Source organism: Pipistrellus hanaki, assembly GCF_964339955.1.
Source record: "Pipistrellus hanaki genome assembly, chromosome: 13".
Classification (NCBI taxonomy): domain Eukaryota; kingdom Metazoa; phylum Chordata; class Mammalia; order Chiroptera; family Vespertilionidae; genus Pipistrellus; species Pipistrellus hanaki.
The window spans coordinates 15,404,621-15,430,720 of NC_140515.1; the positions used below are offsets into that span (position 1 = coordinate 15,404,621).

The following is a 26,100-nucleotide window of genomic DNA, read 5'->3' on the forward strand; positions in this document are numbered from 1 at the left end:
AATCTATACTACTTTAGCAGAGTTTCTGTCTTGTCTTTGCTTGAGACACAATTTAGAGTTGTTAAAATAGCAAGAACTTTAAAACATTACTATATGCAAGGGATCTGGTCCTTTTTCTTGCAAGCAAGGAAACTTGACTCTGAGAGGTAAGATGATGTCTGGAAACATTTTTAAGCCTCTGTCTTTGTTGGAGTCATTTTCCTTGTCTTGAATTTTAGTCAGCATATGATCTCAGTTCCAGTTAGAAAGGGAGTCACAGTGCCAGGTGTCAAATCCACAAACCAATCCTCTCCTAACTGCCGACGTTTGACACATCCCCATGTTGGCCCCAGAAAACTCTACACGTTCTTTTATTAGCAATAGGGAATTAGATTTCCTAGGTAGATAAATTAACTTCTAAATTATAAGAGAAACAAAAACACCACCAGCGAGAGAGCAAGACCCCTTGTTCCAACTCAAAGCTTTCTAAAAGTAGTTTCTCTCCTCTTTCCCTTGTCCACATTTGCCACCATTTCTTTTCCTGTCTGAACTCACCACGTGGCCATTGCCTTCTCTGAAGAGGACACTTTGGTTGGCAATCTAATTAAAGTGGAGAGGTCAAAGTATATGGAAATGAAGAGTTTTTCAACCACATAGCTGTTATATTTGGGCAATTCTTAAAAAGGGCAAAGAAACTCTTTAGGGAGATTTAAAACTTTGCTTCAAATAAGACTTCAAAAAACAAAATAAAAGGATGCGAATTGGCTTAGAGAAAGAAGACAAATTAATAGAATAAGGAAGGAAAATAAAAGGATATATTTTGTAAATAAACTAAATTCATGGACTTGTGCATCAAATTTTAAACACTAAAACTCATCTGATGGTGGTTTAAAGCTTAATATCTTCCCCTTGTCTAAAACTAGTGATTGCAAACTGTTTTTTCACATACCCCATCCTCACCTCACCCTCGGCCTGTCTCCAATGATCTCAGAAGTGACAAAATGACCTCCAAATAAGTTTACTTTTGACATAATAACATATCCACCTTATTTTTTTGTTTGATGGAAAGGGAGAATGACAAAAGTGTAAATAAAGTGAAAGATCAACATCCTCATCTAAGTTCCAAGGTGACAAAAGTTAAAACACCTCATGCACAATGCAGAGAAAAACCGCTGGCCTTGTATTCCATTCACACTGCTCCCTACGCCTGGGGAGACAGATGCCTGCTGTCCAGAGTACAGGGCCTTCTTCCTGCATGCTTAGTAAAATTTAGTTTTTAAAGTCTAGAGAAAAACTGCAGCTTCCCCCGATCCTTAGCATTGTATAGCTTAATAATGTCATATACTTGAAGCGTTTCAGCAGACAATGAGCTTTGGCTATTTATAGATTAGCAGCAATCCAAGAAAGGCTGTGGAAAATTCTGGAAACGGCCTTTATTTTGAAAACCCATTACTAAAACAATTACATCGTTTTCATGAAGAATTAGCAGTAGGTACAATATAGGGTACGGAAAGAGGACTAAATTAGGGGGTGGAGGTGTGAGTAGTTGACACTTCCTTTTTCTTGTCTGATTCCTACTAATTGTGTACAAAAATATACATTAGATATGGCATTTCTCCCCTCCTTACGAAAACAATGTTTGGAAATCCCTGTGTAAAGCTAATTTGTCGTGAGGAATATAAAGACCTTTAGTGGGGTATCCAGGTCTCTGGAATTTTTTTTTATAAACACACCATGTGGTGCAATCTGTTACAGCCTGCAAGAAGGGGAGGGCGGAGCACGCTCTGTGGGGCCAGGAACAAAGTCATCTCTGGGACTTTTGGAGTATGAACTAAAAATGGGAGAGATGACACAGCTTACACCTAGAAATACCTTCCCTCCTGCCCTAAATCTTAACCCAGAATATATCAAATGTATGTGCTCTTTAATAACTATTTAGCAAGTTAGGTTAAAGGAGAAAACCCTGAATCATTTTTGAGATGGTTAAATTGCCATTCATTTTGTATCTTAATCTAACCTACTGGTGATTTCATTTACAAAACGCAAAGGAAGTGTGCGCTCACATATTTGAGGACGTTAACGTATCAACCACTGTTTAATTTTGGAATGTGCCTACTTGCTTGACACAATATTTTACCATCTCAACAAATGTTTAGCCTTTTTTTTCCACTCGACTAAAGAGAACTAGGTTTCACATTGCCTCATTCACCTTCTTCTGTGCATATGCCGGGGAAGACTGGATGTTAAAAAAAAACTCCCTCATGTTCCTTTCTCCTACACCGAAGTCTGTTTACCAACTCAAAGCTGCTAGAAAGCGCTGCATTCTCCTGCTAAATCAACTGCATGGCTACAAACCAAACTGTAAGGCGACAAGGGGAGAATTACCCATTTATTTTCATGGCAGAACGTTCTTGGGGCGGGATAACATTTTTCTGGTCACTGTGCCAAGCTTTCTTTTTTCTTCCTTTCTCTGTCTTCCATTTTTAAAGGCTCTCAGCGTTGAGGCTGATACTCTTTATAGGTATCTAACAGTTCTAATATTTTGTGACATTTTGTATTGTGACACTATAGATGAAATTGTCATCGGACTGACACTCTGTGCTGCTTAGTCCTTAATTACAACCGTTAACACTGTAGAGAAGTATGCTAATCTGCCAGTGCGTATTATGAAAACAACGTTATTGTTATCCACACCAACACCCACTCAACGGGATATTTCCAAGATGGTCGTGTAAAGGAACGTGTCGACACAATGCATGTTTCAATCTAGTTTGTTTAGTTTGTCCTATTACCTTCCTTTAAAAACACAAACCAGCTTGAGCTACACAACCTTTCATTGTACAGTAACATAGACTCTCTTCAGTAGCAAGAGCTGCTTCCATAGTTAGAAAAGTTATAATTTTTGTGTGCAAGCAGAGTGCACTGAGGAACCCAGAGCTGTTTAGGGGTGTGACCCAAAGCTTTCTGACTGACAGGTGTTTCAGAAATAATGAAAGTAGAAGGGAGAGGGAAGGGCAAGTTTAAAGATGAAAAGGCGAGGGAGGAGCTGTTTGCACTCACAGGGTTGGCAAGTCAAAACCCAATAGCCATCCCTGGAGCTGTTAGGATGTCCTTTTCCCGAACCCAGTCCTAGCTGAGGTAACTGGCTACTGACCAAATGCTTTGTACTCGTTGTTCCTGCAGAACTTGTAGAGCTTTGATTATCGCCGAGGAGCAAAATCCTCTGAATATACTTTTTGACTGATATTACTATACTGAAGCAGCTAAGTGCCACTGTCTTTTCATTCATTAGAAGAAACTAAAATAGTGAGCCTTGTCCCATAATAATATAACTGAAAAGTAAGGATTCTCGAAAATGTCAAGTCAGAACTAACAACTGGGACTCATAAATGAGAATGTCTAAATTATTTTTTTTAAATAACATACACAGCACTAATTCAGCAACTTACTTAATAAACAGTCTACCTTTCAACATTAGTTTCTAATACTCGCATGGATTTGGTGGAAAGCAAATTCATGACCTTGAGATAGTAGTGGGTCTCTAAGGGACAAGCTGAGACTGGCCCGTAGATTCTCATGTCTCTGCTATCATTGAGGAGGGGATGGGGCATAAGCATATACTCGGTTCCTACAATCTGCAAATTCTTTAATATTCAGTTTTACTAAACACATTTTTTAAGCTAGTATGAGAAGAAGTCATCGCTGTGCCTTGTTCCGAATAGTATTTTCTGCTTCATCTTGATTTTCAACACCAATAGGATGTGGTGCTCTTCCTAAAAGAAACTGTTCCCATTTGGGAATATATTCTTCCACTGATGCCCAGTAAAGAGTCTAGGAGAAAAAACATGCAAAAGAAAAAAAACATATCAAGCAATTGAACTTGGCTCTTCATAATAGTCTAAATGTTTATTCACTTAAATGTGTGTGTGCGTGTACACACATACATGTAGAATGCACTTCCTCTAAAGAATATTTTATGTTAATTTCAGGAAAAAAAATCTGGCTACTTACTAGTGTTAATTTTCAAATTTCTCAGTAAAACCAGAGCCTGGCAGAATTACAGATTTCAGAACTTTATTGTGATTTTGCACGCCCTCTTGTGGCCAACCTTGTGGCTATTACCAGCATTATCATTTATGGCTAGAGTCGTTAAATGTCGTTGTTTAATGTTACAAATCCCATACTAAGTGATTACCCACACCAAAATTATTACTCAATAAAATTAACAGTCAATAAAATGATTAAACATGAATTGCTTTAAAATTAACATGAAAAGGTTTCACCTGGGATGAAGTCAGGAACTGAAATATAACTTGTATGTTACTGGATAAGGTTCAGATGAATTGACCCCTTATTTGCATGGGGAAAACATTTTTTAAAAATGCCACTGTATCTTTGAACAAAGCACATGATATGACTGATTTTAATTTTTCTTTTTTTTGTATAATAAAAAAAAAAGCAAGATTATCTAACAATTTTTTAATTCAACTAACTTGAAAGTTGAGGTGCTGTATGATTGGGCTGCCTCTAGCGGTCTGCAAGTTCTGGAAGCACCTGCAACATGACCATATTCCATGTGAAAGCTTTAATGGTTTCTGGGCTCACTGTCCTAAGGAGGTCAAGAAAGGTAACTGCCCAAGCTCCTCATCACGGGAGGGCATTCTGTATTAGGTCATCATGAGCAGTGCCATTTTGGGAAGTTCGGCCAGTTGGACAGCATTAAGAACACATAACAATTCACTCTGAGCATGAGAAAGCTCCAGGGGGTCTGAGGTTGAAACTGGTGAGGGATCTCCAAAGCCCTGCATGAGTGCATGTGGTTGGAGAAACAGCCTGACGACCTTAAACTAGAGGTCACCTTGCTAAGAAATACCACGGAGGCCTGCGGTTGGGACTTCTCCACCATTGGCGGCTAGATGAACCCCTGCTGCGTGGGCCCCAGTGAGGTACTGGAGCCTTCAACAAAGAGAGACATGCCTCGGGCACAATCTGTACCAGAGGGTTTTCTCTCCTTGATCGCTGGCTTTTCTAGATGAACACAGAACATGGAGGGGCAAATTCTCAGCCTTTAAATTTGAGTCCATTCTCACCCCTGGTTAGGCAAGCAAAATTTTATTTGAAGAAGGTCATTAAAAATATCAAATCAAACGATTCTATATGTGGTTAAATTCCCTTTCATCAAAAATACATTCATATGCCAAAGATGGTTTATTTTTGCCAACCATTTTCCCAATCTGTTCTTGAACTGAGCAAAATAAAACAGACAAAAGCCACACTATGCTGCATAAAATGCACTTAAATAGCATCGGTTGAATGTTTGGTGAAGGGCTGAACCGCTTGCTCCTTGTAACTTCAGCCAACAGGAAAAGTATTTTGGTTCTGCATGTTGTCACCTTAACCGTTAGTGCATATTGTCCGCCAGGATAGTCGTTTCTAAGTGACTGGGTGAAAAGACACAGGATCTTTATAAAATTTTCACTTGAAAAATATTTTTTTTAATTAAGATCTCATCAATTACCTACTATGTACAAAGTATGGCTCTGTGGACATATAATGATCAGTCATATGTTGTTTATTTTAACTGAATAAATACATCTAGGAAATACACACATATAACCACTAGTTAATTTACAATGACAGGGTCTCTACCTTTGTTTCTTAAGATTCTCACCTCAAGAGACACCACCTCGGGCGGTGGAAGTGGGTGACTCCGGATCTGCAAAGACTTTTCTGCGGCTTCTATGTCCTGTAACAGACATCAGCATTGAAAACAGGCATTTACATAGCACGCACCTGCGGTAGCTACATGGATGTCCCAGGCCTCTCACTTGGGCTCTCCTTGGATACGGTTGGAACTGATGGAGGCACTGAATGAAGTAGGAGAGCTGCTCATTGCTTGATTGACCATTTCAGATACAGAATGCAGGACTTTTTTTAAAATAAAAGATGTGGGGCAGGGGGTACTTCTAAGTTCTGCCTTATTTTAAATAGTGTCAGTAATTTTTGCAAAAACAAAACAAACAAAACACCTTCCTCTAAAACTGCTCAGAGCAGCAACTTAGCTCTAAAATCATTAAAAACAGCCAGATGGATAAAATAGTCAAATATTCAGTTACAAAAACAGTCCGTTACCCAGCCCCACACTGTGCTAACCTTGAAAGTAAGGAGATGGATTCTGTCTGGATCATGTAAACGATACATGAATGACGCGTTTCATTTGTTCAATATTGCACTCTTGTAGAATTTTATACTTATGCAAATACTCCTCACATTTAAAAAGTCAGTAAGGTACCTTTGCAACAAGAACCTGTTCACTTTATCGAGATTTTTAGAGCTGGATTTCTAAGGTAACCTCAATGGCAGGCTTTACTGCTGGGCGGTGCATCATTCAGCCGACAGCATTCAAGCTCCGCTTTAATTTGGAGCTTAGCTTGTAGACGTGTGTATTTCCTCTCATGATTGTAGCAACACCAGGGTAATTAAACTTAATCCATACCCTGGGAAAGCCTTTACCTTGATGCATGCATGAATTTCGTGCCCAGAAACGTAGCACCTCCAAGTGCTTCCTGAAACATGTGAGCTCTGTGTAAATGAATGCTCCCATCAGCACCTGTGTGTCTGGTGCCTGCTTATGTTTGTCAGGTTCACAGAGGCCCTGGCTGAAGGCCACATGAATCCTGTCTCTCCTTTGAGCTTAGAGAAAAGGAACACTGCCTGATCCCGGTACAAGCATTGGAGCAGTCTAAGTGCAGGGCTGGTGGACAGACGGAGGGAGATGGAGAAGGGCGTGGGCGTGGGTGTGAAGAAGCCAGTGCTGAACAAGAGAAAAGAGATAGCAGATGGCAGCGGCGGGGAGCACGGGATGGGTGTGAAATGTAAAAGGGAAAAACAGGAAATTCCCTAAAGGGACTCCCCAAAGTTGCACAGCCATTGGTGCACCTGCTGTCTAGAGGAAGGTGATTTGAAGGGGAAAGACAGAAATGTAAAGATAAAAAGCCCATCTATTAGCATGGTGATCCCATCCCAGAAGTTTACAGCTAAGACACATGCTGAGGAGATTGGATGCCAAGGCTACAGCAGACAGAGAACACTAACTCCTCTGTGATTACACTGAGATTTTTACAGAGTCCTGGGAAAATAATGTTTTACTTTGATAAGACAAATAGAATAAAATCACAACACTAATTAAGCCATTATTCTAAGAACAGTTATAAAGTTGTTTGTATTTTTTTGTTAATCCTCACCCAAAGAGATATAATATATATATTTTTTTTATGAAGAATGGAAAGGGGGAGAGAGAAACATCTATGTGAGAGACACACATAGCTTGATGACCTCCTGCATACACTCCAACCTGGACTGGGGATTGAACCTGCAACCCTGCAGTGTGCAACCACTGAGCAACACTGGCCAGGGCATAGTTATTGTTAATGGTAGATCTAGGTGTCACTGGTACCTGTGGACATGATTATAAACACTTTTCTTAAGATCAGAAAGTAAGGACACTGAATCTCTCTCACAGAAGAGCAGATCCCTACAGGGAGGCGTGGCCTGGAAGGCAGGCCGGGCTAGGGGCTGGACGGTCACCTGTGCAGCTCGTCCACGGGAGGTCATCACCTCCAGAGGCTTCTTCCTGAGGGGAGGCTCACTCTGTGGATGTCCTGCTTACCTCTCTGACTCCTTGTCTTCTTAGCTGGCTCCTTTCTCCTTTATCCCAAGTGTGGGCTTCAGACTTGTGACAACTGTTGTCGTCTTTTTACTTTTTCACCCTCCGAAATGGTATCTTCTCTTCTGCTTCAACCATTCATGTAGGAGGATGGATGATTTTTCTTCCTAGCCCTTACTTCTCAGTCTAATAAACCAACCTCGTCTTCTTGCTATTGAAGGTACTGAATGTATTCACCCAGCTGCCCTTTATCTTCAGCTCTTTCACTCTCTGCCACCGAAAGCTCAGCGCTTTGGATGTCTCTCTGCCTTTCCACGTCATTCCCAATGAGATGGATGGGCTTATTACACTTATCATTCAACAGATCCTTACTGAATGCTTTCCTGAACTATGCCTAGACTACATCCCAGTTACTTCAGTCCATACTGAATTGGACTAATTTTGCTAAAAAAAAAACAAAAACTTAAAATATGTCCTTACCTAGATTAAAAGAGTAACTGATAACCCACTACCCAGAGAATGAAGTATAATTTCTTAGCCTGACGGGAAAATGTCTGACTACACGCTGCCAGAAGGAAAGGAAAGCAATTACACTTGAAATGTTGTTTTCTGTATGATGGAATTAATAGCATTTTACTTAATCTATTTCATGTGATTTTACTGGAAGTGTTTACCAGAAAATCTAAAATTACATATGTTGCTCTCATTCTGCTGCACAGCACAACTTAAGCGAATCAGTGCCTAGGAATTCTGGGAGTCAAAGGGACACCCACTGATGCCTCAGCAATGTAGCTGGCAATGCCTGGGCTCCGGAAACCTCTGTGGGACAAATGACCCGATTCCTTCAATGAAGAAATTAAAAGGGCAGGGAGGCTTTTAGAGAGTCAGGACTGCAATCAATAAATTAAAAATTGGATTTTATTTGTGTTTTTAGAGGGTTATATTTTTTAACTTAATTTTTTTCCCATCACCATTTATCCCCCATACCCTCTTCCACCCCCACTCCCTCCCCACCACAATCACCTCACTGTTGTGTTAATGGTGGATTTTATTTGGATCCTGATTCAGACAAATGTAAAAACATGTTTATAAGTGAATCGGGGAAATCTGAATCCTCACTGGTTATTTAAGGAATTACTGTAAATTTCTTAGATTGATAATGATATTATGACTTTGCTTAAAATAGTCCTTCTCTTTTACTTTTAAACACTGAAATAATATAGAGGTAATAAATTGAACAGATGAAGCAATGTGTTGCTGAATATTAGCTTCAAAATAATCTGAGGGGCTGGGATTGGAGGTGAGGGGCATGGATGAAACATGATTGGCTGTGTTTGATAATCATTGAATCTGGTGATTTGCATATGGAAGTACATTCTTCTCATGACAATTAAATCACAAGCTTCCAACCTGCATCATGGTGTGTTACACAGGGGCAGCAAGAAAAGATGAGCTGACATGATCAGGAAAGGTAAAACTCGAACACAGAAGCTCGTGGACAGAGATCTTCCCCTCCTCACAGACCTCCTCCCTCCAACTTAGCAACAGGCATCTCCCTACAAAAGTACAGTGAACCCAGCTGGGCCTGGGCTGGGCCTAATCTTTTAAGCTGCTGGAGGTGCAGTTTCTGGGATAGGAAAAATAAGACAATAAAGCAGGAGATGCAGTGTCATTGTTACAAGGAATACTTAAGTATTCACTTATTCTTCACTGAATTGGAGAAAATGAGAACTGTGAGGAGAAAAGAGGACCAACATGGACCTGTAAGTCACTGGCCATCCTGGGTGGCAAGCAGTTTGTGGAAGGCTCTGTCAACTGGCTAATTTATTTTTACAAATGCATTTAGAGAAATTTTATTGAGTTTCATATTCATTTTGTTGGGATTTTATTACATTTAAAAATAGCCCTCACTGGTTTGGCTCAGTGGATAGAGCAGTGGACGTAGACTGAAGGGTCTCCCCGGTTTGGACCAGTCAAGGGCATATGCCAGGGTTGCAGGCTCGATCCCCAGTGTGGGACATGCAGGAGGCAGCCGATCAGTGATTCTCTCTCATCATTGATGTTTCTCTCTCTTCTCTGAAGTCAATAAAAATATATATTTTTAAAAATTTAAAAATAACTTTGTGACAACTGACCTTAGAAAAATAATACTGCCCAGTCAGGATTAAGGTATGTATCTCCACTTAAATTTTCTCTTTAATCTCCCACTAAAACATAATTGTTTTTATATAAATCATGCCCTTTGTTAAGAGCATTCCCAAGTATTTTATAGTTTTACTAGAGGCCCGGTGCACGAAATTTGTGCCCAGGGGCAAGAAGGGGGTTTGTCCCTCAGCCCAGCCTGCACCCTCTCCAATCTGGGATCCCACCAGGATCGGACCTAAATGGGCAGTCAGACATCCCTCTCACAATCCAGGCCTGCTGCCTCCCAACTGCTAGCCTGCCTGCCTTCCTGATTGCCCATAACTGCTTCTGCCTGCCAGCCTGATCACCCCCTAACCACTCCCATGCTAGCCTGATTGATGTCTAACTGCTTCCTTGCCAGCCAATTTATCAGGGCATAGTCACCCTCTTCTGCCAGCCTGGTCACTCCTAACTGCCCTCCCCTGCAAAGTTGATAGCCTTCAACTGCCCTCCCTTGCAGGCTTGGTCCCGCCCAACTGCCCTCCCCTGTTGGCCATCTTGTGGTAGTCATCTTGTGTCCACATGGGGCAGGATCTTTGACCACATGGGGGCAGCCAACTTGTGTGTTGGAGTGATGGTCAATCTGCATATTACTCTTTTATTAGATAGGACAGAGACCTGGTGCACAGGTGGGGGCCAATTGGTTTGCCCTGAAGAGTGTCCTGGATCAGGGTGGGGGTTCCCTTGGGGTGTGGGGCGGCCTGAGGGGCCTATGGTGGTTTGCAGGCTGGCCACGCCCCCAAGCGACCCAAGCAGAGGCTCTGGTATCTGGAATTTATTTACCTTCTACAATTGAAACTTTGTAGCCTTGAGTGGAGGCTTAGGCCAGCAAGGGCAGGCAGAAAGCCTGGCTTCTTCCATTGCCAGAGAAACCCAAGCTTCCCTCCTCTGTGGCTGCAGCCATCTTGGTTGGGTTAATTTGCATAATCACTCTGATTGGCTTATGGGTGTGGCTTGTGGAACTGAGTGATGGTTAATTTGCATATTACTCTTTTGTTATGTAGGGTTGTTAATGTGGAAATTATCTCATATTTTACCACTATATCTATAGGATTGTTGATTTTATATGCTTATTTTTATTTATTAATTTTGCTCAACTCATAATATACTAGTTTTAAAACAATTTTGGCTTTTCTTAGCATATAACCCTACCATTTTAGAATGATAGTGCACCTTCCTTTCCAAAAGTTAAAGTTATTCCCTTTTAGTGTTTATTATATTGGCCAGCACATCTAAATAAGATCAAGTAATGTGAGCTAGGTCATCGTTATTTTGTTGCTACTGTATTTATAAGAATGCTCCCAAGTCTTAATGGAACCATTTTTGAAGTATATTCTGCACTAAGTACATATCGTGATGTAACTCAACCTGTTTTTAGGAGTAGTTATGGTTTCCTGATCTCTACATAAAGGAATTAGAGCAGACTAGTGGTTTTCACAGTTCCTTAGAGACACAGCAGGGCAGGCAAAAAAGGGCTAAATGGGTGGGGCTTTGGACCAAGGCTGTCCATTTTTATCTATTTTACATCTTTGGGAAAGGTATATGGTGAAAAAATATTAAAAACCTTTAGATGACAATCTCATCTAATCTATTATATATGCTGTTTAAAGTCTCTTCCAACTCAAAATTCCATAATCAAGTCCTATTTTACTTTAATGATAATTTTAATGAGCCACTAAAATTATTTCCAAAGTTAAGAAAATATGAGAGAAAGCAGAATAAAAACTGTTTACTCAGTTATTCAAAATATGTAAAACAAAGACAGGGAAGAGACTGTATATGGGATGTAATAGGTGCTCAATAAATGTTTATTAAAAGACTGTAAGGAAATTACAAAAATATATTAATTCCTAGATGGGCAGGATAAGGAAATTATTTCATCTTCTTTGCTCTTTCAAGATTTTTGCCATGAGAATATATTACTTTGATAATCAGAGGGTAAATACCATATCACACTGGTTTCTGATGGCTATGAAATAGTTCATTATTTTCTTCTGGATATGACAGTTAATTTCATACCTATTCAAACTCTCCATTCTTGAAATCACGTTACATCTAAATAGCAAATGAATCCTCCTCAAATACTCATACGTTTCTTACATAAGTCTTTTATTTTTCTTTAGCTCACATACTTTCACTATAATATTATCTGTATATATCAAGTCTCAATTTCCTCATTTGGACTCACAGTACATATCCAACCTTTTCCTGTGACTTGCCAACCTAGTTAGCTCATAGCCCCACAAACGCTCTGAGGGCCACTCATTCTTATGCTGTTGGCTCTCCTGCAACCATCCAGCAGAATGCATCGCCTCTGCCTGTTTACACACAGCTCCAGCTTAGCCTCCTCTGAGACCCTTAAAAGATTCGAGCTCTCCAAGATTTTCTACACTTACCCCAAGAATATGAGTGCTGAGTAGTCCACATAACTTACTGTTTGATCATATAGTGTCTCATATTCTGTGTGTGACAACTTGACCTCATCAACTAAGCCTGTTAGCTTCTGGAGGTGAAGAACTCTGATTTATATTTATTTTGTTGTCCCCACTTCCTAACTAGAACTAGCTCAATTGTAAGGACCCTCTGGAAATCCATCAAATACTTGTTCATTAAAAGGTGCCTGAAAACCAAATATTACCCGTACTTACAGGAAGTGGCAACCAAGCCTTCAAGCCTACTAATTAGTTTTTTCTGACTTTTCACAGCAAATTCCAGATTCTCCTATATTTTTCCATTTAAAAATAAATATTGCAAAAACCATTGGGCAAGTAAGACATATGGCAATATAGAATGCTTTGGTAGCACTATGGCTGTGACTTAAATTACTGTGGCTCAAACTGCCAGAAGCTGAGAAGATAACTGAATTTCCCTCTTCCTTTATCCTCTAGTGAGGACAGAAGATAGCTATATCATGCCTATCGATGAAAATATTTAACAATAAAAACTGAAAACACTGCCTTATAACTTAAATAATATAGCCTTTCCACCAAATGTTTTAGTCATAGGATCTCTTGGAAGCTTGACTGGAAGCAAACTTTTAGGGTTTTAATTATGGATGAAGCCATACAATTCTGGAAGCAAAGTATAGCAAGCAGCCAAAAATGTTACACATATGATTTTACTCCAAGTGGGCACATTGGCCAAATGGTGAGGCCCTGCGCAATTACACACTTTGACCACCCCCTCCATCACCATCCAAAGGGATCTTGAAAATCTGTTATCTGAGATATGAATCTGTGTGTTGACTGTGGCCCCGGTAAGGCAAAATGAAATCGTTTCTGTTTCTATGATGTTAAAATAGTTTTGAATTGGATCTAAATACATTATAGGTACTTTATGGCATTTCAAGATCTCCCTACAAAGAAAAGATGGAAAGCTACATCGTGTATTTATTACTTATTGCACAAAAGACGACCCTAAAATTCCTTCTGTAGTCATTGATTTTTATGGTTGATTGAGAACATTTAGCTTAAGCAAACTTCACTTTTTTTCATTTAAAAAATGAATCCATATGTTTTTTATCTAACTAACATGGGTCTAAAAAGTAGGTGATGCTTCATTAATTCTAATTTTTACTCACAACAAAGACAATATAATAATCAAAATAATGAACTTCGCTTGAAACATTTTTGGAAAGTTGGGCAAAATCTCTATACTCAAGTCATGGAAACTTACCTTTAAAAGGCTAAGGTTCCTTTTAAAAGCAGCCTCAGCTGCTTGAGTCTGAGATGCCTTTTCCTTGTTTTGATCTCCTAATTTACTCTTCCTTTGTTGAAGAAACTTTATTCTTTGTGATACTCTAGAAAAAAAATGGAGATTACATAAAGTTCTTTTAGAAGGAGACATTTTATTGCTTGACCAATGTAAAAAACATTCATTTCTTAATTGTACTTTGAATTCAACCTATTTTGAAAGCCAATTACTATGTCAATTAATAAGATAGTGAAAAATTTAGGTAGTTCATTAAGTCAAATCTGGATAAAATTATTTTTATTTTCATTAACATATACTGGTATACCATAAGTACATGCTTCTGTTTTTTTAGCCTCTCTGGACTTCTGAAATTATATCAAAATGTGAAAATATGTTTTCCTTTTTGGTGAAAATGCAAACTGTAATACACATCCCTTTATACATACTTTGTATATGCTTATATATACACCTCCACACACACATACATTGATATAACTTGCTACACAAAACCTTCTGCTTAACACTTCAATACCCCTGAAGCTCATATTACACATTTAGAATTGTGCTAAACTTCCATATGTTTGAAGAAGCAATAAAAATATTTTTTCCTCTTTTGCCAAGAGAAAGATGAGTGAGAGGCTGTATGTATGCATATCCACAAGGTAAATCAGCAATTGAAGAAAGATGTAAAAAGTTGTAAGTGAATTATCAAACCACTTTGTTATACGAAATATACTTTAAAAGTTTCTCACTGATCCAATGCTCAGTTTACAAGTTTTTGGTCCTCTTAAATGATTCGTAAGTACTAAAGGTGTCAGATGATAAAAAATAAGTAAGTTGTATATATAATAATCTAACCGTTTCCCAGATAAGTGTGGTGATTGTCAAGAAACTCTGCTTCACAGGGCTGTTATTGAAGGTAGAGCTAGAATTTGTTATTTGAACAGTTATTTCCATAAACAAAATTTCTTAACACATTGCGGACGGATCACGAGAATTCTCGCTTCATGTTACACAGAGTTTTACAAAGTATCATACTTTAAGAATATATTAGCTTGTAAGAACATGTAGTAAATAACTTCAAAATGCAATGGGTATTTAATTTTAAAGCTGCCTTTAACATTTATGTAAAACATTTTTTTTTTTTTACTCATTCAATAGAAACTTATCTGGCCACTGGGTGAAATTAGCAATAAAACTACTGGTCCGCAATGTGTTCAAGGCCAAGGAAGAGGGCCTGGTAATTGATGAGAGGAAAGGAAAACATGAGAACCTGCAGTCAGAGGTGGAGAAGGGTTAAATACCAAATGTAAGTGCAAGACTGACTGTATCATTGCAGGACCCAGTGCAGAATGAAAACGTGAGACCCCTTGTTAAAAAGTACTAGGAATTTCAGGAGTCCAACATTAGAGAATTAAGCCAAGTGTGGGGGCTGTGGCTGCACAGGGCACATACCCCAGGAAGTGGCCAGGGTAAGAGGCCTAGAGAAGTCCATTAATTATTGGTGTGTGGCCTAGAAGGGTGAGAGGAGCGATGAAATTATCTAACAGTAATAAAAATGAAAACATACAGAACATAATTATATCTTTTAATTTTTATTATTCTTGAAACAATGACATTCCCTAAGACCAAAATCACTCAAGTGTCAGAAAATTGAAATGACAAGCTTTCAGATCTTGAAGTCTTCCTGTGCACACAATGTTTCATTAGTCAGTGTAATTTATACATTTAGATGAATTAGCCTTTTAAAAAACTTACATTTCTTCATGTCTTTTAGAAAGGCGAAGTTCTTTAGCGAACAAGGAAGTCATCTTTAGTTAAAGCTGCCTTACGAGCTTTCTGCTAAATAATAAAAACATTTAGAGTTACTTCCACCACATGCCCTCAGCTTTGCAACATTTGATCATTTTAGTACCTCAACCCATTGGTTCTCTCAAAAAAAAAAAAAAAAAAAAAACTTGAGATGTAATAATGTATAAAATGAAAGACTGCATCTAAAACATATTTACTTACAATGCATAGTTTTTTTTATACGAGATGCATTTAAAAATACTATGAGTCAGGTAAATTCAACACGTTTCATATTTTCCCCTCTCCCTATCCTCCCCCTACACACACACACACACACACACACACACACATATTTTAACCTTAAACAGAATTAAAAATAAACAAGCAGCTGGTACTAAGACTAGTAAACATTTTATTGAATCTTTTAGTAAACAGAAAGAAAAATATCTGCTCTGTAATATTCATCACAGGAACACCATCCCTCATGCACGTACACACACACACACACACAGAGAGAGAGAGAGAGAGAGAGAGAGAGAGAGAGAGAGAGAGAGAGAGAGAGAGAGAGGCAAATAAGTATTAGAACCACCGAAAACTCCCTTTATTGGAAGACTGCCCTGCCCCACCATCTCTTTTCCAAATAGCAAAATGTTTGTGTGTAACTGTGGGAAAGGCACCATTAGCCCCTCAACCTCACCCTGGCTGCTCAGGGCTCCCACTTGAGAAGTCTGGGAAGGCCGTTTCCATGGCCCATGAGCAAGCTCACCTTGGCTGAAGAGCCTGGGCCAGCACCAGCGAAGTGCTCTGAAAGGCTGGGATCCTGAAGGCAAGTCATCGGATTGGGTGCAAAAGTTGAGGGGGCCGGCCCCTAAGGGACAAAAGGCAGGAATAAAACCTCTTCCTGCAATGAAACACTGGCTCTCCTAAACTTTTTATGAAATGGCACACTGATTGCTAATAGCCCAAGTGCCCCGTGCTGTGGAAAAAGAGTGCAGGGCAGGGAGCCAGGCCACCGGATTGTCACAGCGCCCGGCCTGCCCTGCCTTCCAGGGACCATTGTCTTGTCTTCAGCACCGAGGACAGCAATCGCCCCAGGATCCCCACCCCTGCCCCCAAGGATGGAGTTACAGATGTTTCCCCCTGAACCCCGGGCAGCCCAGTCCTCGCTGCCTTCCTCCCAGCTTCCAGTGCCGTGTCACGGAAACCCCAGAAAGTTGATCCAGGGTCACCTCTCTCCTGTTTCGCCAACAGCACTTCAGGACCCCCCCGCCCCCCCCACGAATTCGGCCTTTTGAACCGAAGATCCCTCCGCCCTCCGACCACCACACGTGCTGCCCACACCCCCACAGGACTCGGGAACTTTCCCAGCACCCCGCTCTTTCCCCCCCCCCCCAACCCCCCAGCAGCATGTACCCCCGGCCCTGCGCCCCCTCGGGCCGCTCGGCAAAGTCCAGCGACCCGCTGGCTGCGATGCTGTGGGACCCCCGCTCCGACCTCTTCCGGAAGAGCACAGCGTCTGCGCAGAGGCCGGGTCTCAGGACCGGGGGGGGGGCCTGGGCGTGGCCACGCAGCCGTCTCCCAGTGACGTCATCACGGCGGTATAAAAGGCGGCCTCTGTGCGCAAGGTCAGCGAGCTGGCGGAAGTGGCGCTGCCCCGAGGGCTGAGCTCCCTGCGCCGCTGGCTGAGAGCGCCCCAGGAAAGGGCGTTCGATGGTGGCTCTGTGTCCAGGGCGTTTACCACGGGATCGGAGTGTGGTCAGCGGCTGCAGGGAGTGCAGCTGGCCTCTTGGACACGCCGGTATCACCATGTGGATGTGAGGACAGGCCAGACAGCCCCGCACGTTCCCATGGGCTGGGCAGCCGCACCGTGGGTGTCCGTGCTGAGCAGCGGGCCAGGCGCAGTTCGCACACCCCGAGGAGCAGGGAGATGGCTTTTCACGTCCTGAGTTGGTGCGCCAGTCGCTGCATTTATGTGGATGATCCCATTCATCGAAAACCACTAGGACGGATGAGATAGGCACCAGTGTCCTCATTGGGCAGGGGAAGAAACGAGCTCGGTCGTTTATTTAGGTCGTGGCTTGAAGCCAGCAGAGACTTGATTCAATTCCCCATTGCCCTCAGGACACACACCTGGGAATCGCCCCCCAAACACCCCTTCCCCCTTGAAATCGCTTTGTGCGGTACGTAATACTATCATCATCACGGAGGGAAAAACTGAGGTTCAGGAAACTGAGGTAAAGCAGGTTTCTCCTAAAGGCTTCTGGGTTGGTAAAAAGCAAAGAGCTAGGTTTCCACTCCAGGAGTCTTTTGTTCTTGCTAGGTATCTACCTAACACTTGGCTTTCACTTGGGGACCAAGGCACTTCCCAGATACTTACATAGACTAGGTTCCTCCTCTCTCCATGTTGCTTCCTTACAGAAGCACCCCCTGATGCAAGACCACAGCTCACCTCTCCCCTCTCTATCCTCCTCCTGCTTTGTTTTTCTCTACTACACAGCGCCAATCACATCTTTCTTTTCCTCTATTTTTATTGTTGACACTGTTACAGATGTCTCCACTTCTTATTCTTTGCTGGGCCCCACCAGCCCCTGCATATCTTATAGTCACTGTTCGTTTACCAGTGTACCCCCTACTAGATGTGAATGCCCTGAGAACAAGTATTTTCCTAGGAGGAAATTTGGATCTTCATTTTCACTTCAATTAAATCTAGCGGAGTGACATTGGTTAATATTATATAGGTTTCAAGTGTACAATTCTATAATAGGCCATCTATAGATTAGATTATGAGCCCCCCTTATATTTGACACCCCTTTACCCTTTACTACTCTGAACTCCCTTCCTTCAGGTAACCACCATACTATGGTCTGTGTCTTTGAGTTTTTAAAGAAAGGTATTTTTACCTTTTATTTGCTGTTCTGTTCTTAGCAACTAGAACTGCCTGACATGTAAGTGCTCAGTAAATATTTTTTGAATGAACAGATGAAATAATTCCCCAAATGAAATTCCATCATAAGGTCATAGTGGTCTGTCTTCAGGTAATAGGACCTTTGACTTAGCTCTTCCATTGTATTACTTAGTAAACATGAAAAATAGACTCTTGATTGGCCCTGTGAGCTAGGACTAAAATAGAGGTTACAAGGCATTCTTGTTTATCTTTTACCTAACTTAAGGATTTTCCTTAAGTTGGTAATGGGTTGCGTGAAATAGAGAACTGAGAGTGTAAATTAAATATTAAGTTGCTTAAAACAAGCTTTGCTCACCTACCTGCCTTAGACGTTGTCATGCAGGTTTTAGGAAAACAGTAGTTGAAATACTCTTAGTGTCTCACAGACGCTTAGAGGTTGTCTTCATAGACAGTGATAATTTACAGCCTCCAGAAAAGTACTTACGCTCTACTTAAAGGTCTGTGGTGATAGGAGGAAATTTGGATCGCTATCTTCACTTTATTTGTTTAAATTAAACCTATTGGGCTGACATTGGCTAATAATATTATATAGGTTGCTCCTCCTCAGGTCATAGGCCACAGCTAAGACTTTCTGTGAGACATGGAGTTAGGGAAGACTCTGGCAATTGCAGGCTATCTATTCCTGTACAGCTTCTGTATTTATTAGATAAATTTGGGTACTTCCTGGGTGAGATATTCATGGTCTATTCTGTGAATTATTGCAACCTTCTGAATAATGCCCGGCCCATAATGGGGCATTCTTAAATGTATAGTGAGGTTTATATTTCCTAACCTTGGATTAGCTCTGTTCATCAGCTTGATATCATTGTCCCCTTAGCCTCATTATTGAGAAAGTACTGTCATCTTCTCTTCTACACACACACACACACACACACACACACACACACACACACGGCTAATATGCAAAGTGTCCCCTCAGGAGTTCAACCAGGAGACTAGGAGTTTGATCATTCGCTATGACTTGCCCTGACCACCAGGGGGCGGCGTGGAATGAAGGGAGGCCCCAGGCAGCAGCCTAAGGCCCTGATTGGCCCCAATTGCCAGCAGCCTAAGGCCCTGATTGGTCCCAATGGCCTAGGGACCCTACCCTTGCAAGAATTTATTTTTTATTTTCTTTTTTTTCTTTTTTCTTTTTTTAAAATTTAATAAATCTTTATTGCTCAGATTATTACAATTTTTTCTCCTTTTCCCCCGTAGCTCCCTTCCACCCGGTTCCCAACCTACCCTTGACCCTTACTCCCCACCCCTATTGTCCTCATCCATAGGTATACGATTTTAGTCCAGTCTCTCCCTGCACCCCCACACTCCCTTGCAAGAATTTTGTGCACTGGGCCTCTAGTTTAGTCATAAAGTCTATAAGGATATATTTATTAAAAATCTGTAAGATGTAGTCTCTGCCCTCAAGAGCCTAGAACATGTCTAGGCTCTTAAAGTGTAAAAAAAAAAAAAAAAAAAAAAAAAAAGGAAAGAAAGAAAGAAAGAAACCACCTTAGAGGATGACTGCTGAAAACATTAAAAAACCACCTTAGAGGATGACTGCTGAAAACATTAAAATGTCTAATATTTATTGTGTGTTCATTCTGCACTAGGCACTTAGCATGAATTACCTCACCTAATCCTCTAACAACTAAGGGTACTGAACTCTTACTATCCCTATTTTTGTAACTGAGAACACTGAGACTTAGAGGAATGACAAGATCACACTGCTAGTAAATGAACCCCAGTTTGTTTGGCGTCAGAAGTCAAGTAATTTTGTAAGTTATGTTGAGAAGGTGCAATGAAAAGGTATCATGCAGACCATAAGGGTGCTGGAGAAGAAAGAGAGCACTGTGAGTTGGAATTGTCTAGACAGCTTAAAAGCCTGGGAGGTGGATTTTGAAAACTGGATGGGATTCGGAGGTCTGCTTTTGTAATCTATTGTATCAGAGGGCCGGTGAAGGGAGGGTGAAGTCTCGGTGGAGGAGGCAGTGTGCAATGAGACCACATCTGGGGCGAGGGCCAGTGGAAAGGGAGCATTGAGAAGAAGGTGTTCTCATTTCCCCCAGTTTTGAAGATTTCATTTCTGGTGTCAGAGAGCTTTAAAATAGAGGTTTGACAGTAATAAGGAGAAGGGGTTATTGGAGGTGAGGCTGGTAAGTAGAGAATAGAATGAGGACAGAGAAGCAAGGCTTGAGGATGGAAAGAGAAAGACAAGCTTTATAGAGTAAGAGTGAGATATAAAAGCATTTCAGAATCTTTGACAATTTCAATGACTCCAAATTACTATCAGAAAACTCTGTTATAGCTGATAGTCTTTTTATACCCCCTTTGGGTTTGCTCTGGACAGACAATTACTAAGAAAATAAAAAAAACTCATGCCTGAAATGGAGTTCGTTTATCTTCCTGTTGCAGGAAATCCCGGAAGAAATTTGGTAAAGTGGATCCAATCACCTGCACTTCTGCTTTTCTTCACTTTGAAATAAAATCATTAGAATTTTACCTTTTTCCATAATTGTAGACTGTCTATTTTCCTATGGAAAAATATTCTACACTGAAAATATATCTGAAATGCTTTAAATTGGCCCTTGATGGATTTTGACCCGAGAGAATTTACAACTAGATGCCTCTTTTGTCAATGAATCAGCTATCAATTTAGGTCCAATCAGATAAAACTCTGCAATAGAGAAATCCTTATCACAGCTGGTACCTACATTGTAGATACTCTTGGCTGAGAGAACAGGGCCGTACTGATAACCTGCCAACCTTAGACATTTCCGGTGAGAATTTGCATACCGTATGCCTTTCCTTCTTGAGAGAGCAAATTAAAAACCTCACTAGTTCTAAAAGTCATTGAGAGAACATTAGCCTTTTAAAATTGAGGTCACACATGGTAATTCTTAGCAAGTCATTTGTATGTTATATAAATATGCATACTTTTTATTTCCCTAATATCACTAATTTAAAGCTCACAGAATCCTTTTTTTTTTTAACTGACACCTTTTTGTTTATAAAGGCTTTTTTTTCTTTTCTTTTTCTCTTTCTCCCCCCCCCCCCCCCCAGTCCCATCTTCTTGATTTTCCAGCAGCTCTTATTACCCTCATTGTCCCTAACTCTTTAACTCAGGCTTTTCTTGAAATAAGAATTTTCTCTTTCATAGCCTTCCTGCTGATTATTTCTTCATGATTTTTTCCCCTTTTGCCCTTAGAATCCTGTAATAACCTTATTCTTAGTCTACTATTGAGTAAGCAATTAAAAACCTTAAATGCAGATAAATATCACATGATATCACTCATTTGCAGAATATAATGAACATCATAAGCTGATGAAAAAAAAACAAATCCAGAGACACAGAAGCATTGAACAGACTGTCAAACCTCAGAGGGTGGACAGGGGATGAGGTGAGGTCAACCAAAGGACTTGTATGCATGCATGTAAGCATCACCGATGGACACAGACAGTAGGAGGTGAGAGCATGTACTAAGGGGTGGGAGTGACTGAGGAGAGGTCAGTGGGGGGAAAAGGAGGCATATGTAATAATTTAAACAATAAAGAATTTAAAGTAAAAACCTTAAATGCATCCTTGACTACTGGTGAGCATGGTATTCTGCTGTTCTCATCTTGTTGTAATGCTCTGCTACTGAAGACTTTCCAGCAGCCATTTTTTATCATTATTGTTTGCTCTATCCATCCATTTGAAAACTTATATAATTTCCTTTGAAAGAACAACAGTTGCAGTTTTACTGTATTGCAATGTCTTTGTTTCAGGATCTAATGATGTGTAAAATATTGTGTGATTTGATGCTTTTGGGATGGATAATTTTAAAAAAATCCATATCCTTCACTTACATGAGAATAGCATGAGAAAATGTTTTAACCTTTCTTTTTAACATTTTATGTGAATACATTTCTTCTTTGGCTAGGCAGTGGTTCTCAACCTTTCTAATGCCACGACCCTTTAATACAGTTCCTCATGCTGTGGTGACCCCCCAACCATAAAATTATTTTCGTTGCTACTTCATAACTGTAATTTTGCTACTGTTAATGAATCATAATGTAAATACCTGTGTTTTCCGATGGTCTTAGGCGACCCTGCTAGCGGTTCTCAACCTGTGGGTGGAGACACTGGGCTAGAGCATCAGGTTTTGTTTTCAAAGCCTCCTTTTTTTTTTTTTTTTTTTTCACAAGTCTCCTCAAATTTGGATAAAAAGGCATTTTTAATGTAACACTATTAAAACCTTTAGTTAAATATATATTTGGGATTTGGCTAACTCCAATAATCATGTTTTGTAGAGGTAAAAAAATTTTCTTTTAGTATCTTTATGTATGGGTCTTCTTTTCTTAGGCTATAAGAAAAATAAAATAGATGGTCATAGAAATAAATGGCAGATTTATTTTATTTAAACTTTAATGTATTTGGGGGCTCCAGTGGCACAATCGGTTAGTGCCTGGTACTTATAAACTTTAATGTATTTGCCCAAGTCCAAATGTGTATTGGTTTGCTCATTGGCTTGTTTATACATTCAAAAATAACGTTTTTATTAGATTAAATATGAGCCTCATTTTTTTAGTCAACTTTAAATGACCTCCAGCTGGTGGAAATGTTAATTGTACTTTGAAAAATTGGATAAATTATTATTTTACAATTTATTTGAAGAATATTTGTTTGATATGCAATAGAAGTTAAACATGTTGGCTTATTTGTTTAAATTTTAAAGAAAGGTAGTGGAGGGAAAAGAAATGGATTCATTTTAACTCTAGATGGCAGTTAAACACAGCTAACAAAGATCAACTTGTTTGAAATACAGAAACACAAAAATAGTAAAACACACGCACATTCTGTTCTACCACCCAGTTAATTATATTCTCAAAATGATGTCTTGGATTGATATTACTAAACAAACATATATAAAGTGTAATTACACACAAGTGGAATAAATAGTGGAGGCCTGTAATTGCAAGATTTTTTTCAGCTAGTAATATGGCATACACCTGTGCAATGGTTTATATTGCTCATATTTTATTTTGTCATTTTTACTAACATTTAATTTAGTGTAGTTTCATTTTATGCACAATTATTTACCAATATCAATTCAAACCATATGCCATTGGGAAAAATATTACATGTTTAATGTCTTGAAAATTTTAAACATAAGCAAAGCCTATTTTCATGAAGAAATGTGTTCTATAAAAATCCGTTCTGCCTGGCTGGCGTGGCCCAGTAATTGAACATCGACCTGTGAACCAGGAGGTCATGGTTCAATTCCTGATCAGAGCATATGCCTGGGTTGCAGGCTTGATTCCCAGTGTGGGGCATGCAGGGGCAGCCAATCAATGATTCTCTCTCATCATTGATGTTTCTATTTCTCCCTCTCCTTTCCTTCCTCTGAAATCATTATATATATTTAAAAATCCACTCCAAAATCTGGGATAGATATTGATGCGTGTACAGTTGAGATTGCTTTTACGTTACTTTGCTGTACATTAAAAATATTTATACATATAAGCATTTAATTCTTAGTGTTAGCTTGTTGCTTTTTAGGGTGCCAATTATGTTTCTGATAATATTTCAAGGGAAAGGAAAGGCTTGTCAGATCATACTGTGTTCTCATCTCATGGTCTCAGCTGCTTAAATAGTCCGTCTTTCTATAGACTTGTAGGGGGCAACTCACTTTGGTTTATAATCTACATTGATATGATGTCTGATAGGACAAGAAGAACTGAAAGTATACCTAAATGGGATCTTCTGATTTGTTAGGTGGCTTAGAAAAGGAAAGGACGCAATATTTTTAAATAATTGATTGCAGATTTTACATAAAATAATGAAATCCTTTGGAGAGGACTTAATTGATAGACTTTATTTTCCTTGTGTTAGCAATTTATGCACTGAGTCCATTTCCAAACAATGGATTTTTGCATGGGCAGCAGCTAATGCCCTGGGCAAAGGTCTATAGTTTATACCGTGTTTCCCCGAAAATAAAACATCCTCCGAAAATAAGACCTACTTACAGGTTTCCTTCTGAGTGAAATATAAGGCATCCCCCTGAAAATAAGGCCCCCCTAGGCTCTGTCTCAGAAACTTTGTGAAACCTAAACTGCAAGAAGTTGTGACTTGGGTGAAGAATTCATGGGAGAAAATCACTGACAGTTGCATTGCAAATGCACTGCGAGCAGGCTACCTTGACAAGATCTACTCTTTTAAAGACAGTGCTATTGCTAAACATGGGAGAGTGGTCCACTGATTCTGAAAGAAATGGAGTCACAAGAAATTCACCAGGAAATTCAGGAATTGGATTGTTATGATGATGTTCCAGAAGATGATGACATGATTGTCATTGAATAAATGAGTAAATTCTTGATACTGTAGGATTCACAGTTTGTCTGGTTTGTGTTGACAACTACCGTACTACCGTACCATATACAGGTAATAAATTTCCTTTATTTTCATTTAACAATAAATGTGTACCGTATTCTTCTTCATGGAAAAATAAGACATCCCCTGAAAATAAGACCTTTGGGAGCAAAACTTAATATAAGACACTGTCTTATTTTCGGGGAAACAGGGTAGGTTTATCTTGGTTCCTCAGTATCTGCAGGGAATCGGTTCCAGGACCAATGCGAATACCAAAATCTGTGGGTGCTCAAGTCCCTCTGTAAATTGGTGTAAAATAGTGCTTGGAGATGGCCCTCTGCAACCTTGGATTCCTAAATGTGGATTGAAAGTACTGTTTTGTATTTGGGTTGGCTGAATACCAGGATGAGAAACCCATGGATACAGAGAGCCGCCTGTTGTTCCAAAATCTTGTAGGTCTTGCACATGACAGTGTGCCGCTCAGCCACAGAGGTGGAGAGTCAGGGCAGCCTACTTGAAGGTGAACTCCTAACACCGTAGATTCTAAAAGAAGCATTTACCTTTGAGTTGGTGGAATAAATGTTCTAAGAGGTAGAATCACACTGTGGAGTTACTGTGTCTTTGGAGTAATTCCCTAGACTTCAAACTCCTAATAGCAGGTGTTGGTTTATGATAGGTTCTTGATAAATGCTCATTGAATACAAGTTGGCAACAGGATAAATGCTTTGTTTTTTAAGCAACATAAAAGAAGTCCCATGTTACTAAAAAAAAAACTGAAGTAAAAGAATTTATTCATTTATTTTAGAGAAGTTTCTGCTAGAATTTTATAATGATTAATGTACTTGCCACTCATCTCTAACAGATTGGTGCCTTGTATGAATACAAAGTTGCCAGAGCTTCTGATTTTTCAAGTGAAGACAGAAATTTGGATTTTCACATGAAATCTTTCAGTGTTAGCAACTAATTCAAATATAAAAACAACTTAGCAAAATATATACATACTAGGGGCCCAGTGCACGAATTTGTGCACCTTGAAAGGAACTGTGTGCTATGAATCTGCTGTGGGCACAGGGGCAGGTCTTGGGCCATCCTTTGTGCCCATGCCTGGCTCCTCCCTCTGCAGCCCCCGCTCCTGCCACTACCACTCCCTGCTTGCTGGCGGTGTGGAATGATTGGGGCCGGTGCCAGCAGTGGGTGCTAGTAGTGGCTGCTGCCCTGATCACCCCTCAGGAGCAGTGGGAGGTGGAAAAGCCCTCAGGCAATCGGGGTCACTCATAGCTGCTGACAACACCAAACAATAGGAGCCACCACCAGGTGCTGGCAGTAGGTATGAGTGGGGCCGGCACCAGCAGCAGGTGCGAGCACCGGGCAGGACCACAGTGTGTGGGAACAAAGAATTTTCAGTAACCACAGAGGCTCACCCCAATGACAGTAACTGGTGCCCCACCTTGGTCTGGTGCCTCCACTTACCTTCTCCACCATCCCACCGTGGCT

General features: G+C 40.2%; 1 protein-coding gene across 11 annotated transcripts; it reads right to left on the reverse strand.

Moving 5' to 3' along the window:
- Positions 1-1,397: 1,397 nt before the first annotated feature.
- On the reverse strand, positions 1,398-16,847 carry CEP15 (centrosomal protein 15). 11 transcript variants are annotated; one of them, XM_084901841.1, is made up of 6 exons: positions 16,727-16,847; positions 16,080-16,133; positions 15,281-15,364; positions 13,505-13,628; positions 5,651-5,725; positions 1,398-3,810 (listed from the first exon to the last, which is right to left on the reverse strand). In XM_084901841.1, the coding sequence occupies exons 3-6, from the start codon at positions 15,331-15,333 to the stop codon at positions 3,676-3,678; spliced, it is 387 nt and encodes a 128-aa protein (XP_084757967.1). In that variant the 5' UTR covers positions 15,334-15,364; positions 16,080-16,133; positions 16,727-16,847; the 3' UTR covers positions 1,398-3,675. The 11 variants fall into 11 exon arrangements, with proteins under 11 accessions (XP_084757967.1, XP_084757975.1, XP_084757974.1 ...); XM_084901849.1 differs by having other exon boundaries at positions 15,281-15,361; positions 16,080-16,181; positions 16,727-16,835; XM_084901848.1 differs by having other exon boundaries at positions 16,080-16,181; positions 16,727-16,834.
- Between the last annotated feature and the right edge of the window lie 9,253 nt (positions 16,848-26,100).